This window comes from Misgurnus anguillicaudatus, chromosome 12 (assembly GCF_027580225.2).
Source record: "Misgurnus anguillicaudatus chromosome 12, ASM2758022v2, whole genome shotgun sequence".
In the NCBI taxonomy this organism is placed as follows: domain Eukaryota; kingdom Metazoa; phylum Chordata; class Actinopteri; order Cypriniformes; family Cobitidae; genus Misgurnus; species Misgurnus anguillicaudatus.
In genome coordinates, this window is record NC_073348.2 from 36,630,119 (window position 1) to 36,648,761 (window position 18,643).

The window sequence follows — 18,643 nt, forward strand, 5'->3', positions numbered from 1 at the left end:
AGACAATAAGAATACAAAGGTATGACACCCTAAAGGTGTGTCTTTGAAACCCAAATGTTTCTCAGTGGGAAGTCCACTGTGAATCGTAGAGAGTTGCTTTCCCGAGCACTCACTTTGCCCCCATGCAGTGTCCTTTGGGGAGGTGCTATATTTATTCAGGAAATTGTCTTACACCAGTGAGGCTCCTATACCACTTTAAAAGTACAGTAGCCTGCTGTTAAGTTAAAATTAAATTGACTTACCCTCATGCTTTTACTTTTTCTGTGAAAAATAACAAAAAAGGAGAATTTGAAAAATATTCACACATGTCACAATTGCAGCCCATAAGTGACCACAAGCATCAACCTCCACAAAGCTCCATAAAGTAAACATATACAATTAAAGTTTATTTGAAGTATCTCAACATGGTGGGTAAACAATGACAGAATTTTAAGTTTGTGCAACCTTTCCTTTAATGGTCCAGTGTGTAGATTTTTGCAGCATCTAGTGCTAAAGCTGTGAATTGCAACCAACGGCTCACACCAGCCGCATTTGAGGCATCAAATTCGCATCTACCGCATCTAGTTTGCCACTTAAACATTTTGAGTTTACTCGCTTCAGTCGCACGTGAAAGCAGCGCGTGAAATTCTAGTCATCGAGACTAGAAATTCACGTCATGGGAGGGGCTTCTGCGACTCGTTTCCTGTAATCATGTCACTACTTGAGCAAGCTCCTGTTTGGTTAACGTGGCACGTTTTTCCGCCAAAGTTCAAAATTTTCAACTCGTGCATTTCCTGCGGCAACGCTTAATTCGCGCTATTCGTAGAAACTAGATGCGTGCCGTGAATGAGGCGGAATCGCGTCTACCGCGCTGCGTTAAACGCTTCATTCGCACCGCGAGACCTCCAGACGCCCGTCAACCCGTCTTCACATTGACAACCTTGAACTCACTCACGCTTAAAGCCTCTAACGCGGCTGGTGTGAACGCAGCATTCGCCCTTCTTTTCGAAACGCATAGTGAAGCCACCACAGGAAAAATACGTCATTGTCTGAGAAAACGTAGTGACAAAACACACTGTAAGAATCAGTTTGTCTATTTATGGCTATTGTAGAAATATGACAGCGACTTCCATGTAATGGGACCCGCGGTGTATGTAGATAAAAATGGCTCATTCTAAGGTAATAAAAATAATATAGTTCATTTTCTAAGGTTTTTATATGCCACTGATAATATAGACGGTTTCAGCAGTAACAACATAAACAAATGCCTTTCGTGGAACAAACGTAACTTCCATTAAACTCTGCAAAGAATCAATAACAACAAAGTCCTTTAAGAGTAGGTTATTTCCGATAACAAGCTAAATAAACATCACATAGATTACCTCAGTTCAAATCATAGCTAAAGTGGATCAAAACTACACTAAGCTAAGGTTTACTGTGTAAAATGTGTACTATATAATGTATGCAATCTTAAAGGGACACTCCACTTTTTTGAAAATAGGCTAATTTTTTCAGCTCCCCTAGAGTTTACCATTTTGGAATCCATTCAGCCGATCTTTTAGCATAGCTTAGCATAATCCATTGAATCTGATTAGACCATTAGCATCGTGCTCAAAAATGACGAGTTTCGATTCTTCTGTAGCTATATTGTGTTCTAAGACCAACAGAAAAATGTAAAGTTGGGAATAACTCTTTGGTTATTTTTGAGCGCGATACTAACAGTCTAATCAGATTCAATGGATTATGCTAAGCTATGCTAAAAGTGGTACCGCCAGACCCGGAGATCTGCTGAATGGATTCCAAAAGGGTAAAAATTACTCGTAAGAAAAAACTAGAGCTGGAAAATTAGCCTATTTTCAAAAAAGTGGAGTGTCCCTTTAACTTTGTATATTATATTGCATTTCTGTCAAGAGATTCTTCTAAAAGTTACAAAATGCACCTTTAAGTTAAAAAAATATGTTCATGCAACAACATTTTCAGTCCTGCTGGATCAACATCTGCTTGCGTATTTTGTTATGCACTCACATGTGAAGGCTCATTAGTCAGAATAATTATGCAAACTTTGTCAATAGGGTGAAGGAAAAGCGGTCGGCAGTTCTTCTTTAACTTTATTTGCAGGTGAATCAACAAGAAATTTTTTTCATGTAACTCAATTGGTGTGGCACTGTATTAGCTACAATGTCATCATAGCTTTGAATCCCAGGGAACAAACATACTTATAAAAATATGTGTGCACATAAAATGCATAAATGTACTGAAATGTACAGTAAATGAATTCAATTAATTGATACATAACGTTTGAGAAATGCAAACTCAAGTTGAACACGCTCCATAAAGTCATCATCTAATTCAGTTATCAGTCTCTGTATGTATTTTATTGTGAGCGCTAGACACATTTGTTTTAATTTAGCTGATGCCGGCACACAGGCGCTCATCTCTCAGGTCTCTCTGGAGTACATCGAGCTTTAAAGAGAAGAGTTTACCGTAGTTATTCTCTTTTAAATGAGTCTCAGTGAATTCGATCGTGACTGAGCGAAGCTGTTATGTTTTGTTTGTCTTAAAGCACACAGCGCAACAGAGACGCTTTCTGAGATGTGAGGGATCAACATAAATCAAACCTCTAAAAGCAAGAAACATTATTGGAGTCAGAAACTACTACTGACTGAGACATCCATACTTTCAGACAGGCCAGATGTATGCACATGCGTGATATATGACCTGTCTGTCAAATTCAGGTTGAAGTCTCATAATCTATTTATGAGGAGCATCAAAGTTTGATTGATTTTAACCTTTGACATGACCTTCAGTCAATATTAAAGATTGTAAGGTATGCTGTGGTAAATAACTGCAGTAATGTAAATTTGTGTGGAGGATGTCCTACAGATCTAATCCGCTTCCTGTATCATTTAATCTCCTATATTTTTAATTCCTTTATCATTTGTTAACTATTAAATCTCAGCTGCTATTGGTACATTGAACATAAGCAAAAAAGGACATTCAACTGTGATTTGTTTGATTGATGTGCCTTCTCCATTGCTTGCGGGGCTTTAATTGAAGAGACAGGGGAAATCTGCGATACCGGCTCTCTGCCAAACTGAGACACGAGGAGCGACTTCACGCCCCGACCTTATGTTACACAACACGGCACTCACATTACTGAACTTGCATACTGTTCAAACATCCCGTATGCTGCCGGAGGGGCTTAATTTCAACCCAGGGTTGCTTATTAACAGCCAACATTGTTTATCATCTGATAAACATAAAAAATATGACTGACCCACCAACTAGATTTCAGTATGAAGGGATGTTTGAAATTACATAAATAGATAGAAGTCACCTAAATACATAGAAGTTATTCTGTGTTGCTAAATAAAAACTGTGTATGCATTATTTTTCAAAACCCCATGCTTAAAACCATTGCACAGCATTGCTTATAATGCACCATTCTTGCTTTAAAGGTGCAGTGTGTAAATTTTAGCAGCATCTAGTGGTGAGGTTGTGAATTGCAACGAACGGCTCAGTCCACTGCACACCCCTCGCTTTTGAAACACATAGAGAAGCAACGGTAGCTGCCACCGGAAAAACATGTAATCGTCGGAAAAACTTAGTAAGAAAAGTTTGGCTTCTGTAGAAACATGGCAGCACAAAATGGCGACTTCCACGTAAGGGGACCCTTGGTGTTTGTAGATAAAAATGTCTCATTCTAATGCTGCGTTCAGACCAGCCGCGGTGGAGGCATCAAGCGCGAGTGATTTCAATGTTAAGTCAATGTAAAGACACGTTGGCGCGCGTCTGGAGGTCTCGCGGCACGATTGAGGCACTTGGCGCGGTAGGCGCGATTCCGCCTCATTCACACGTCTTATTTCTTGCGAATTGAATGTTGCCGTGGCAAACGCGCAAGTTGAAAAATTTGAACTTTGGCGGAAAAACACGCCACATTAATCAATCAGGAGCTTGCTTCAGTAGTGATGTGATTACAGGAAGCGAGCGGAGTTGCAGAACCCCCTCCCATAACGCGAATTTCCGCGTGAATTTGATGCCTCAAACGCGGCTGGTGTGAACCCACAGAAGATAATAAAAACATAACGGTTCATTGAAAAAATTTCTTTATACACCCCTGATAATATAGTTTTGTATATTATTTTGCATTTCTGTCAAGAGATCCTTCTAAGAATTACACACTGCACCTTTAATGCATACACGAACATATGATTCGAGACACTAATATTTAAATGTGTGTAGATTCGTGTGTTGATTTTATACAGCCACTCATACTACTGCTGCTTCTGTATTATGTAAGTGTCTTATACAGTAAAGCCTAAGGGTAAACCAAATGGCCTGCATGGCTGAACATGCTCTGTGCCGGGCGTAAAGACAACAACAGATTTCAGCTAAAACTACAACACTACAACACTCATACAGCCACATTATGCCGGTCCACATTCACCTCTATGTCTCTCTCAGCCAGTCTCTCTCAGTTTGCATCACAGGATGGATGTGTGATCTTTGCGGCCCATTGATTTTCTTGTTTTTAAACAGAAGATGCATTCTGTTACTCACACAATCCCCCCTCCACTCACACACACATACTCATGCAGTCTTCTGAGACCTCACGCCATGTTGGGTCACAGGATGGTCTGCAGACAGTAGCCATGTTTAGTGTCAATAAATAATGTTTGTGTGCACTTATGGGGGTTTATTGATTGAAGCTTTTCTGCAAGGAAACAGTGACTGTTGTTTACAGTTGAGTTTTTAATATTTGCCCTACAACAACTGAACAGTTTTTCATTCTGTGGGAGTTAATGTCATTTTGATCTAGTAATATTTATGAGTGATTGCATGCATGGCTAGATGTACAAAGTCTGATGTACATTTACAATGAAATTATGTTTTCTTTAGCTCAGTTGGTAAAGCAGTAGCAGCTCAAAAGGTTGTGGGTTCGATCCCAGAAAACATATTGATGACTGAAAGTAGACCTTAAATGCACTGTAAGTCTATTAAACACGTATTAATCGTAATAATTAAACTTAAAAAAAATGTTGGTTCAACTTCAAGGAACAGTATGTAGGATTGTGGCCAAAACTGTCACTGCAATCACAAAACTTGTGGCTAAAAACTGGTACTGCAATCACACAACTGGTGGCCAATACACAACATGACAACATAAACATCAGTTGAGGGCTGCAACTCCACTTTATAAATGACAATATTCTGGCCAATGTTGTCAGTGATATAAGTATTTGAAATGAAAATGATTTCTTAATGTCTAATGACATATTAGGGCCATTTTATGATTAATTGATATAAATTTCTTACATACTGTTCCTTTAAAAAAAGTAAGTGGCCTGGTTGCCTTAAAATTTTGAGTTAATTTAAATTTCAACTTTCAAATGACACACTCCGGACTTGTGGACCTCCTCAGAGTCCACACTTTAATAACATCATGTAGTGCAGACCTTAGGGCCCCTTGACGCGACTCCAAGAGGGCGCACCGGAGTCGTATTTTGGGACAGACTCGAGCGTCAGGCCGGAAATAAGAAGAGAAGTTGCCCATCAGTGTGAACTCCTCCCTTCCGTCGTCTGTTTGGTCTGATTGCTCTTCTGGGTTGGTAAAGTGCGCGAAGCCTGCTGCAGTGCGGACTTTGCCAAAGACCGCATCAAGGGTTTAAAGGGGGCGCTGATGAGCACACTTTGGAGCGTAAAAATTACAGATGGGACACCCTACGGACTAGGGCTGTAACGATATATCGTGTGTCCCATAAAAAAGGCCTGTCTAAAATCGAATCTGCATGATCGCGATTCTGTGTTTCATGCACAGCTTGTGCGTGTACTATGGCATTTTGGTCAGTAAGAAGTCTGTTATCAATCTAAAATCATTATGAGTCTGAGTTGTTTATAACGTGCATTTGAAAAAGCAACACTCGTTAAACAAAGTCATTCAAAATATTCTTTATTATCATGAAAATACCTGAAACAATTTGAAGAATTTCAAATGCATTCACCGTAATTCATTCAAATTCATTCATTGAAAAAACGTGCATTTGCACGATAAATCGTTACAGCCCTACTACGGACTCGTAGACTAAGCAAGCTTGCGCAATTTAAGGCCACAAGACCGAAAGTCCACATGAAGTGTGCCATTTGGGACAGGGCATTAGTAGTTAGATTTTTATTGATTGTATGGTGTGGACAGGTGTCTTTATGCAGCTAACGACCTCAAACAAGTGCATCTAATTTAGGATAACCTAAAATGACAATTTCAGACCCCGCCATGATTTCTAAGTGGAAGAACTGCAAAATAGCAGGGTGTTCAAATACTTATTTTCCTTACTGTATGTTGTAAGTAAAAAATCCAAAATGAATGGCTAAAGGACACCTCAACTTAGTGCCGAGTAAAAATTTGATAATTATTTAATACAAAAATTGTGCACGTACATATGAATACAAATGGGATCAAGGTCTGTCGGCAGTGTTATGGCACAGCCACCATAGTGAATGAAAAATTACTTAACCAGCATCTAAATTTACACCGTAAGTAAACGAAAGCTCTCAGAAATCTCACACCATTAGACCGTCGGAGAGTAAGAATACTCCGGCTAATGCAGGATCCCTCGTTGCATCCCTTTAGATTCTATGAGAGCATTGTTTGGTTTGAACATCCATTTAGCTGAAACCCAAGACCATCTGTTTGGCTCTCGCAGTCTGACGTCATTTTAAAACTGAGATGTGTGAAGGACATCATTTTGCCCTAACAACCATTTCTACTGTATCATATTCCTCACGCTGTCAAGGATTCACTTAGCCCGCCTAACTGCTTGATTTATTGCCGAACGCAGACAGAGTTCAAAAACATTAAACTCTGATTTAATATTCTGTGTTATAAGAACATGTTGAGTGGAGTTGGTTGCCTTCCTGTTTGGAGGCAAAACGGTTGGGAGTTACATAAGCATATGTTCATGATTGCGTATGTGGATGAATAAATCTGCCCTTGGTGGGGAAAATGAATATTGGGCTTTTTGCTCCGTGTTATATTGAAAAATAAAATATAAACACTGGGAAAGGACTAATTGTTTGTCCAAATAAGGTTACATATGTAAAGTCGATGGTTGAACAATTCACAAAAACATTTATTTCTGCAATTGTTTTTATTTTCCATAAAGTCACACCTTTGAAGTGACTTAAGATACACATATATAAATATATTTGCCCGTATACATTCTTTATATCCAAAAAATGAATTTTTTTCCAGGCAGGGGCCTCCTCCATGTGGGCATCATGTTGCGGGCTGTTAAATGAGGTGATGGGCACAGGGGCGGTCCGTACCCAACCTCCGGGCTTTGGAGCTGGAGCCGGTCCGTTCCGCTTCGCACCCAGTGCTGGATATTCCACTTATCCCCCCACCAGCGCCACCTCAGGAAGCACAGGCTTGGTGTGCAAAGCTTGTGGACTCGCCTTCTCTGTGTTTCGACGAAAGGTAAGACCGTTGGCATATGATCGAGTCAATGCCAATGCTTTGATGGTTCATTACATTTAAATGAGAAGTATTTGAAAGTGCACAACGCTTTCTGAATTCAGCACTGTTAACGCAATTCTCCACCAATAGAGCTAAAGGAGTTTTGTGAATCTTTCATGCAGTTCAGTTGCTTTGGAAAAGGACAGATGTGATGATGGATCTCAGCGGTAACTTTTCCACAAAGCATCATGCTTTTGATATCATATCAGCGGTTTCACAGCTGTTTGCAGATGCTTGGACAGCGTGACAGACATGCACTGATATGTTAGTTTGATCTTTAGTAGAACGGATTTATTGTAGAGTGGATTTTATACATGGTGGCATTTGATAGCAATCACTGGACCTAAGTGTTAATCATTGAGTTTGAAAGAAAAATGATGCTTTATGGTAATGGCTTTTGCGGCAGTGATGGGAAGTAACTCTGCATCACTTCAAAAAAATCTTTGTGTTGGTAGAGCATTGCATTAGCAGCACATAGGCCATGGATTCATGGGCATTTGTAACCATAAGCATTGCACAAATATTATTTTGGCATTATCATCGTCCTTACGTTTCCCATCTCTCTCTTTTTGCCCCTTCAGCACGTTTGCTTGGATTGTAAGAAGAGCTACTGCTCGCTGTGCTCCGTTCTGCAGGAGAACCTGCGGCGCTGTGCCACCTGCCACTTGCTGTGGGGCACGGCCTTCCAGCGGCCGCGGTTAATGCGACTCCGCGTCAAAGACCTGCGACAGTACCTCATGCTGCGAAACATCAACACGGACACATGCAGGGAGAAACAGGACCTTGTGGATCTCGTGCTCTGCCATTTGGGTGCCGAGCTGGAGATGGGGGAAGATGAGGAAGAAGAGGAAGAGGCAGAAGCGGACGTGGACAGTCTGAACTCTCTCCCGCGCTCTCTCTCCACCACGCCCGCCCCTGCGGTGCGATCCGCCTCCCAGCAGTCGGTACTTTCTGGAATCGCCTCTCAGGGAGATGCTCTTAGTCACAGCGATAGCTCAGGGACAACCAGCCAGGTGAGACTGTTGGGTCTGATTTCTTACACATTTACACTAGTGACATTTCCCATGTCTTTGAAATAACTACAATCCCATGCAGTGATAATTATTTGTTGTATTCGAGCAAAGAAAATGCTTTTAAAATCATTGAAATGTGCTTATGCTACACTGTGAACCATGGTTGTGGCTAGAAGGGATATAGCAAATGCTGAATTATCTGTTTTTACACTAATCCTACCCCCAAACCAAAGCCTAAACTCTACATCTCACGAGATTAAGGGGACAAGCACACCAAGGCATTTACGCCGATGTATGTTTTCAATTACTTCCAATGGAAGTGCCGCGCTTTTCAAAAATGCCACCAGCTGGCAGGTTTTTCAGCGCTGAGCGCCCAAAGTTGAAAAAGCTTGTCAATGTCACTTATCACTCCACCTCCCAATCACAGTTGAGGATGGGCGGGACAGAAATCACAATCTGCCAGACGTTTTCAGCCACGTTTAAATGCTTTGGCTGGCATATGTTTTCAATTGTTTCCATTCAAAGCACCGCGCTTTTGAAAAACGCCAGCAGCTCCGGGTTTTTTTTCATGCTCAGCGCTGAGTTCCCAAAGTTGAAAAATGTTCAACTATGGTTGAAATGCTCAGCTCGTCAATGTCACTTCTCACTCGGCCATCCAATCACAGTGAAGTAGGGGTGGGACAAATATCAAAACAACCAACTGGCGCATTGTTTAACGACTGATAAACAAAGCAGAAGTATCATAGTAACCAAAGCGTGCTCAGCGCTGAGTTCCCAAAGTTGAAAAATGTTTGAGTAAAAAGCTCAGCTTGTCAATGTCACTTCTCACTCGGCCATCCAATCACACTGAAGGAGGGGTGGGACAAATATCAAAACAACCAACTGGCGCATTGTTTAACGACTGATAAACAAAGCAGAAGTATCATAGTAACCAAAGCGTGCTCAGCGTTGAGTTCCCAATGTTGAAAAATGTTTGACTTTGGGTAAAAACGCTCAGCTTGTCAATGTCACTTCTCACTCGGCCGTCCAATCACACTGAAGGAGGGGTGGGACAAATATCAAAACAACCAACTGGCGCATTGTTTAACGACTGATAAACAAAGCAGAAGTATCATAGTAACCAAAGCGTGCTCAGCGCTGAGTTCCCAAAGTTGAAAAATGTTTGACTTTGGGTAAAAAGCTCAGCTTGTCAATGTCACTTCTCACTCGGCCATCCAATCACACTGAAGGAGGGGTGGGACAAATATCAAAACAACCAACTGGCGCATTGTTTAACGACTGATAAACAAAGCAGAAGTATCATAGTAACCAAAGCGTGCTCAGTGCTGAGTTCCCAATGTTAAAAAATGTTTGACTTTGGGTAAAAAGCTCAGCTTGTCAATGTCACTTCTTACTCGGCCAACCAATCACACTGAAGGAGGGGTGGGACAAATATCAAAACAACCAACTGGCGCATTGTTTAACGACTGATAAACAAAGCAGAAGTATCATAGTAACCAAAGCGTGCTCAGCGCTGAGTTCCCAAAGTTGAAACGCTCAGCTCGTCAATGTCACTTCTCCCTCGGCCATCCAATCACAGTGAAGGAGGGGTGGGACAAATATCACAACACCAACTGGTGCATTGTTTAACGACTAATAAACAAAGCAGAAGTATCAAAGTAACCAAAGCGTGCTCAGCGCTGAGTTCCCAAAGTTGAAAATTTTTCAACTTTGGGTGAAACGCTCAGCTCGTCAATGTCACATCTCACTCAGCCATCCAATCACAGTGAAGGAGGGATGGGACAAATATCAAAACAACCAACTGGCTTATTGTTTAACGACTGATAAACAAAGCAGAAGTATCATAGTAAACAAAGCGTGCTCAGTGCTGAGTTCCCAATGTTGAAAAATGTTTGACTTTGGGGAAAACGCTCAGCTCATCGATGTCACTTCTCACTCGGCCAACCAATCACAGGGAAGGAGAGGTTGGATAAATATCACAACACCAACTGGCGCATTGTTTAACGACTGATAAACAAAGCAGAAGTATTATAGCACAAAGCAGAAGTATCATAACAACCAAAGCATCTGCTGGGTGTTAAAATGCCCCTTAGGTGTTTGCTGTATCCATTCTAGCCAAAACCCTCTTTGAACTGTTGACATGACAGGTGGAGAACTCTGGGCATACAGACCATTTGCTTTTAAAGATATGCTTTCAGAGCATCATGGTTTTGGTAATCTATAACACTTTATACCCTGATCTATAGATGCCTTTCTCTGGACAGCCATTAAGCTGCTTATAGCCCTCAGTTACTGAACATTGAGCGACGCAGACGTGCTTTGACTCGATGTTACCTCGCGAATGCTGGAAAGCTGTATCCCACGAGGCCGGGCCGTGACGTTTAAGCTTTGCTTTATCTTACGTGTTGAGCGGGTTACGTAATTGTGGACCAGGTTGTTGGATAATTCCTTCAGGCACGACACAACAAAGTCTGTTGATGGAGATTAATCACATGGACATTCAAACAGGGCACATCACGAAGCGCTAGTATTAACCGTGTGAGCAGTTAGGTAACTTAACCCTGACATTTTTAATAGTGTGTGTATGTGTGTGTGTTTGAAGATCTGATGGCCTGCCTAGCTTTCCTCAGGAGAACCTGAGTAAGCAGATTGACCCATTCATTATTGATAAACAGCCTTTACGCGTCTGTATGTGGCCACGTGTGAGAATTCAGTATGTGTGCGGGGTCTTCACATATCATTTATTCTTCAGGAAGAATGCAGGGCCATTAGCTAATTGTTTTGAATGCGGCATTAAAGAAAGAGATGGCAGAGAGCATCGACTTATCCAGGAACGGGAACACTGTCTTCTTTTATGATGGTATCCAAGTATAGAGCATAGTTTGAGATAACAATTGAAAGAAATCTGGATTGCTTTGATATTTCATGTACAGTTTGCAGAATGGAGAGAGTCTCATTGACAGAAACTGTAATGGGCGAACCCTTACAAAAATGAACCGTGTTTTTTATGGTAAAAGTAGTAACCATGGTTTTTTGTTGTATTGATTACTATTAAAAAAACATGGTTTTACTCATAGACTGTAAAAAAAGATGGATGACGCCCGTTCGCTCTCTTCCATTGGTGAAACTAAAAACAAACTTATTTTAAAAACAAACACTTGAATTTACATCAGCATGATAAAAACTACAGTAAATGACAAAAAACAGCTTTGGAAAAAAGATAAATGAAGTGTAAATAAATTGTTTAGTTGGTCTCAAGTCCCATTGAATAACATGGGGAGGCGGGTTTATGACCTATACTGGGACCAGTCACTAGGGGGCGATCGAGACGTTTTGGCTTCACTTTTCAGGGCTTGTGCAGCACGCTTGGTTTTACTACAGTAACCATGTTTTTTGGTTTTAACTGTAGTAAGATCAAGTAACATCACCAACTACTGGCCTGGCACGCGTAATACAGCGGTTGTAGTCATTTTCGTGTAAACGCTGATTGTTATAACAACTTTGTAAAATTATGCAAAAAGAAAACGTTCAGTTTTTTACGAAATACTTAGCCTTGGATATATTCAGACTTGCTTTTTATCAAGTAGTACTTGATAGTTTAGTACATAGCTTCAGAACAGCGTTAACAAACTGTTTTCTGTGTGTTATTTGTAGGAACATGGAGATGCTGCGTCAGTTGCCCTTCTTAACCTGGAACCTCATGAAGAGATACTGGAGGTGTGTGAAGCTATAGTTGTATCCTAAATTATCTACTATATGCACTCACATTTTAGCATATTTTACTGTAATGTTCTTCATAGTACAATGCTTAACATGCTTTCACAAATATTTTTTACATATTTTCAAGTTTGTGTTGTGGACTGCAGCTTAGTGTTATAACCCATCCATCTGCCTTGAACAGGAGAGTCCTGCGACGCAGAGACGGGCGCGTGCCTCCCTCTCAGATCTGGCCCACGAAACCGACATCGAAAGTCTGACGGTACGGCAACTGAAGGAGATCCTCGCACGAAACTTTGTCAATTATTCGGGCTGCTGCGAGAAATGGGAACTGATCGAGCGCGTCCATCGACTCTACAGAGAAAACGAACACAACAGAAGATCGAGTAAGAACCTGAAAATAATGATTACTTTTGGATATATATTGAAGGATACAGTATGGCTTTAAAGGGTACCCTGACTATAAACACATGTATGGTTTAATAAAATAAGAGTGGGATTGAATATATGAATGTGAAATTATAACAAGTTATTTATACAATATTACACAAGTTTTAATAGAGGCTGCCGTTTTGTTTACATCACAATGCATGATGCTCTTTTAACGCTACAACGATGTAAACCTGATAAACAAGTCTTCAATCAGTAGTTTGTAAAATTATGTAAAACAAAAGATGAGAGTTAAAAATGCATTCAGATAGTAGGTGGCAGTATTTGGTCTTGACATCCACATGCCATTAAAAATACAAGAACATCAACGTCTTTTGTTCAGCATTTTCAGTATGAACCAGAGAGCAGGGCTCCCACGGGTCCTTGAAATCTTTGAAAGGTTAAGAATCTGCTGAAAAAATTCAAGAAATTCAAGAATTCAAAAAATTCAAGGCCTTGGGAAGTTTTTGAAAATATACATACATAGACACAGGTCATTGAAAGTGTCTTGAATCTATTTAATGCAAGAAGTTTTCTGGAAAAAAATCTTAAAACATATTATTTCCTGTGTAGTGTAGGATAATATCATAAAAAACTTTTTAAGCACACGTGTTAAACTGTTCGATTTAAATGCTTATATATTCTGCATGCGAATGTTGATTCATACAAAAATGCTTTTTGAATAGTTATGTTTGACACATGAAAACGTCTCGGGTTACGTATGTAACTGTTGTTCCCTGAGAAGGGAACGAGACGCTGCGTCTCCTTTGCCATATTCCCTGCGTCCCTATAACGCCGTCTTTGGCAATATTTCAGATAGCGATATACTTCCTGGCTCCCGCGTCACCCTGTCTTTGTCCTTAAGCCTCACCATTACTTGAATTTGATATACACATTAAGACGCACTTACCCCTGGAGGCGTCCCCAAAGTGTCACCACAGTGACGCAGCACAAGTTCCCTCGAAAGGGAACTGTAACAATGTATATTTTAATTTGAACTCTGCCATTATTACAACTATATGTTCTCGCACATTAACATTTTGCATAATTAAAAAAGTAATAGGATACAGCAGAAGGCTGGCTAAGAAAAGATGAATAAATCTGGAAACCAATTGACATCAAAATGGCCATATATAAAATAATAATATGTCTAACGTAGAGTAGAATGGTTCATAAAGCTTCTTTATGTACTGCATAAAATATCACAGATATCTTTTGTTGCTGTATAATTGGCACAGTAATGGGAAGGAAACTGTGGTCACCTTTTATAGATGTTCAGTCTGAAAATAGCACAGCTGTCTGTCATATAATCGGAAGAGTCTTAATTCCCAAAAAAGACAAAGAGACTTTTCTGACAGACTTCAAACATGCAAAACTTAAATCGAATGAATATCTGCTGGCTAATATGATTTACAAAAGTGTCTCTTGCTTCCCCTAAAATTGTGTTTTTTTTATTTTCTCTTTTTGTAGTGGAAAATGTTAGCAACAACCAAGCTGCAGGTAAGCAATACATATTTTATTATATAACATTTGAGACATTAACATCAATTTATTTTGATAGTTTGGTATGAAGTGTTAACTAGTAACACAGGCAGGGGTAAAAATATAACCTTTCAATATTATGGATTAGCATACCACATGGGCTAGACGCTATTTCACACTAGTAATTTTGAATAAATCCTGGGTTATGAAACTCACACTGTATATAAAACAATTTACAATAAACATTACATTTACCCAGATTATCAAAATGACTTAAAATAAGTTCTCATCATGGTAATAGCACTAACCCTACTGTTACTGTGTTTGCTAACCAAAGTCGTAGCCTATGCTCCTCCTATATGCAATGGAGGGATTGGAGGTAAGATTCAGTCTCTGTGTAATCGTGCTCCAATACCATTCCATTGCCATCATCTCATTACCATGAATGAAGGTGAAATGTGATTTTTCCCAATGCATGCTGGGAGTGGTCGGCGTGTGATACAGTACGTGGTCCATGCGTGCATGATTACATTTTTGTACATTAGGGCTGTCACAATGATTAAATAATTGTCTCATCGCGACTGTTTGACCTCATCGCGATGATTTCAGATCACCGCAATGATTGCACATCTCTCTAAAAAAACACAAGGGGGAGCTGCAGCGCCTGTTTAAACGAGACAGTATCAGATTTATTAATATCAGATGTATTAATATTTACTGCCAGGGAAAAGATTTAATTTAAATAATTACAACAATGTGTGAAAATTATTTCATAAACAAACAAACAAAGAAATGTATGAGAATTAAATGTCATAGCAATAAAACAAGCAATTAATCGTCATAATCGTTGCAATTTAGTAGTCAATTAACCGTCAGCCAAATAATCGTGACCGCCCTACATGAAAAATGCTCTTGTCATTATATATTTCATCACATTACTGTAATTGCACCTTGACAATATGAATTATTTCTTGGAAAAATCCCAAACTGATATGGAGGATTCATGATTATAGCTGCTCATTCCGGCACAATATTTAAGTGCCTATTTGGAAAAGTACCAGATGTCTTTGTGGTTTATTAGACAGTGTAAATGTGCACCGTTGACGATTTTGCTATTTTAGTAGCGCTTAATAGAGATGAAGAAGATCTCAGTGAAGACTGAATTAGTAAAGCTGAAAGCAAAGATGTTTCATTAAAAGGTTTGACCACTGATATTGACTTGTTAGAAAGACAATTTGTGTTAAAAAAAAATGTTCAGGGTTCAATAACAGACAAGACATTTTTACTCGTCACTTGATGGTTACACTACACTCTTGGAAATAAGGGTGCAGAGGCTGTCACTGGGATGCTACCCATTAAAAAGGTCCTAATATGTACCATTTAGTTACAGATATGTATGCATTCGGTACCAATGTATGGATTCTTTAGGATACAACCCCAGTGACAGCTTTTGTGCCTTTTTTCTGAGAGTGTAAGTAGACAAAAAGAGGCAACACTGTGTATGTTATAATATTTATAAAAAAAAGTAGCCGCAAGACATCTTTAAAACTGAGCAGCACAGTCAAACCGAATATAATGCAGCTGTTGTGTATTGACTTGCAGATGGTGTGCAAGTGACCCAGTTGGGCGGCGTTGATGAGAATCTGTGTCGTATCTGTATGGATGCAGTAATAGACTGTGTCCTGCTGGAGTGCGGTCACATGGTCACCTGCACCAAGTGCGGCAAGAGGATGAACGAGTGCCCCATCTGCAGGCAGTACGTGGTGCGAGCGGTGCACGTCTTCAAATCTTAACACTGGCCTCGCTTCTACTCACTTTCAACACAATGATGGACGTACCAGTATGAGGCCATGACGGGACCGTGTGACTGCCCCTTAAGCTTCACACTGAGTAAAAAGTCGTGGTAGCCGGTACTGCGCACATCTTTGCTATTTAGAGTGTGACCGTTATCTGCTGCCCACTTTTTTATTTGTTGACCCTTTTATGCTTATTTACATATTTACTAACCCAGGGAAAATGGATTTTAGAGGAATAAAGTATATATATGTTTAAAAAGCTTAAATGGTTTACATTCCTGCAAACGCATAGAAATGTTTTATAGTATGTGCAATATTAGAAATCTTTACTTGTGCGTGTAGAGAAACCGATTGCCGTTAAGATGCATGTCGTCGTAACAGTGAAGACCAATGCCGTGAAGGGGGAACATAGGTGCCAAAGTAGAAATGTGCAGAATGGCTTCTGGATTACGTTATGTGCTATTACTAATAATTGTGTTATTTTTATTTGTTAAATCAGCTATTATCACAACACAATTTAGGATATGTGAAACAAATGACCAGCCAGCAGGGATGTTATATAAAGCAATGGTGACTGTAAGTTTAAGAGAAACTGTATCGTATGTTTTTCCAGTCACTGAAATCCAGCATCTGCAGTTATGTAGCTTATTGAATAACCTTGGTTATTTTAATCTTGAATCAAACTTGTACCTGTAAAACATTAGGTGTGTGATTAGTCTGCCTCCGTTATATTTTTTGAAAAATACGGTTAAAGGTGCACATTTATGTTTGGCTAACACTTATTTATGCTTTTAAAGGGCACCTATTATGGCAATTTTTACAAGATGTAATATTAATCTCAGGTGTGCCCAAAATGTGTCTATGAAGTTTCGGCTCAAAATAACCCACAGATCATTTATTATAGCATGTCCAAAATGTCCCTATTTGGGTGGGAGCAAAAATGCTATTTTTATGTCTGTACCTTTAAATGCAAATGAGCTACTGATCCTTACTTCCTTGCCAGAAGAAGCAGTGAGCGATTTAAGTTAAAGCAAATTTGATTCCTGTGAATTCAGTCTGAGATGATAGTATATTTCACTATTGAGATATGGCAGCTTACTCGCCGAAGGCAGAAACTATGGTAACCAGAACTGTAAGTGAGTGGCTGTGGGCGGGGCTTTGTTTGTGTGACGTCACATTAACAAGATAATCAAAATCATGTCTATGAGACTGCTGTGGTTTAATGAGGATTAAAAAGGGAGTGAGAGGATTTTTTTTTCATTTTAGGGTGGTTGTGTTCGCACATTTATTTTGCATAATAGGTGCCCTTTAAATACCCATACTACAAAGAAAAAAATTATTTATCAATGCTGTTGACAGAAATGTGCATTTTTCATTGTTACCCATGATTCATTTATTTAGCAACCGAAGATATCTTATAAGTTGGTTACCACCTTAAACATATTTTTAAACATATTTGTCAAAGCGATTTTGTGCTCCAAAACATTTAGTGAGTTGTTATAATTACTTGGTACACCTTTAATTGGTCACACAGCGTTTAAAAAAGCCACATTTTTACTGTTGTTTAAAAAAAGACCTGCTTTATTGTTCTTCATCTCAAGCAATACCATCAAAATCATCCTTTGGTGTGTTGTTAGAACAAAAAACGTGGACATTATTCAATTTCCACAAGCGGTGCTACATGGATTTACTTGTCACAGTCCTCCAATTTGTTTAGACCATTAGTGAAAACAGATTTTACTTAAGTTGACTCAAATTTGATCCCCCTCCTTTGTGAATATTCCAGTCTAGATATTTTTAAAATGGTGAGAGGAAATGTGTTATATAATTAGTCTAGATGCACTTCCTTATGCTGTGAATTATGTAATCAAATGTATGTCTGTGGTATTTCCTAGACAAACACATATAAAGTGTAATTATATGATTTTTATACAATATACAAAATATACATTCATTCTATGGATATATTTAACTTTTTTTACATTTGCTCCCCCCAGTTTTTCTAGAATGTTTTGGTTTAGTTGTCTGTTTAGTCTTGAAAAGACTGCAGTAGAATTGATTGCTTGTCTCACCCATTCATTTAAATAATGATTTTGTTAACCTTGTCCACATTTGTGTACCCAACACTGACACTGTGCATACATGTGTGTTTCTAATGCTGCTATCTCTAAAAGATGTCACTTACAGTAGGCAACTACGTTAGCTGAGCAGACAACATTACACTCTAAATTACATAAACTGAACGCTGCAGGATGTTTTGGGGTCTGGTCTTTGTATTTTGGAATGTTGAACTTTTTATTTTGGTAATTCAAAGATGATTTATGAACTTTAATAAAATATGGTACCTTGGATTAACAATTTTCTGTCCTATAATATTTTCTATGTTGTACTTGTGCGACTTCATGTGGCGCTCCGCAGCTCGATCACCGTATGACATCAAAGCTTTCGCTCTCGCGGTACCTTGACGTCATATGCCGGACGGTCTGCGCAGCGCGGCATGCAGTGAACGCGCCTTCTACTGTTTATTCAGTGAATAGCTGGACATGAAGACAAAACATCGGAGTTAATCATTAATATTACAGATAATGGGAGTATAAACCTAATCATTAACATGGTTGGTGTTCATTCTGGAGCACTTATTCACAGAGGTAAGTTGTATGTTAGCAGTATTTAGTTAAAAGATTTGACATAATGAGGTGAAGATAGGGCGGGAA

The 18,643-nt window shown here is 39.4% G+C and overlaps 1 protein-coding gene across 3 annotated transcripts in view; it reads left to right on the plus strand.

The window, feature by feature from the left end:
* rnf34b (ring finger protein 34b) overlaps positions 1-18,287 on the plus strand; it is a 30,312-nt gene extending 12,025 nt beyond the window's left edge. For 2 of the 3 annotated variants that reach the window (XM_073874498.1, XM_055207757.2), the window contains exons 2-8: positions 7,229-7,453; positions 8,074-8,505; positions 12,160-12,222; positions 12,407-12,608; positions 14,122-14,151; positions 14,471-14,512; positions 15,736-18,287. In XM_073874498.1, the coding sequence (XP_073730599.1) occupies positions 7,244-7,453; positions 8,074-8,505; positions 12,160-12,222; positions 12,407-12,608; positions 14,122-14,151; positions 14,471-14,512; positions 15,736-15,926 (1,170 nt within the window). In that variant the 5' untranslated portion in view covers positions 7,229-7,243 and the 3' untranslated portion in view covers positions 15,927-18,287. The remainder of the gene's footprint in view (positions 1-7,228; positions 7,454-8,073; positions 8,506-12,159; positions 12,223-12,406; positions 12,609-14,121; positions 14,152-14,470; positions 14,513-15,735) is intronic. The other variant, XM_055207758.2, reaches the window with a different exon arrangement.
* Positions 18,288-18,643: the final 356 nt, after the last annotated feature.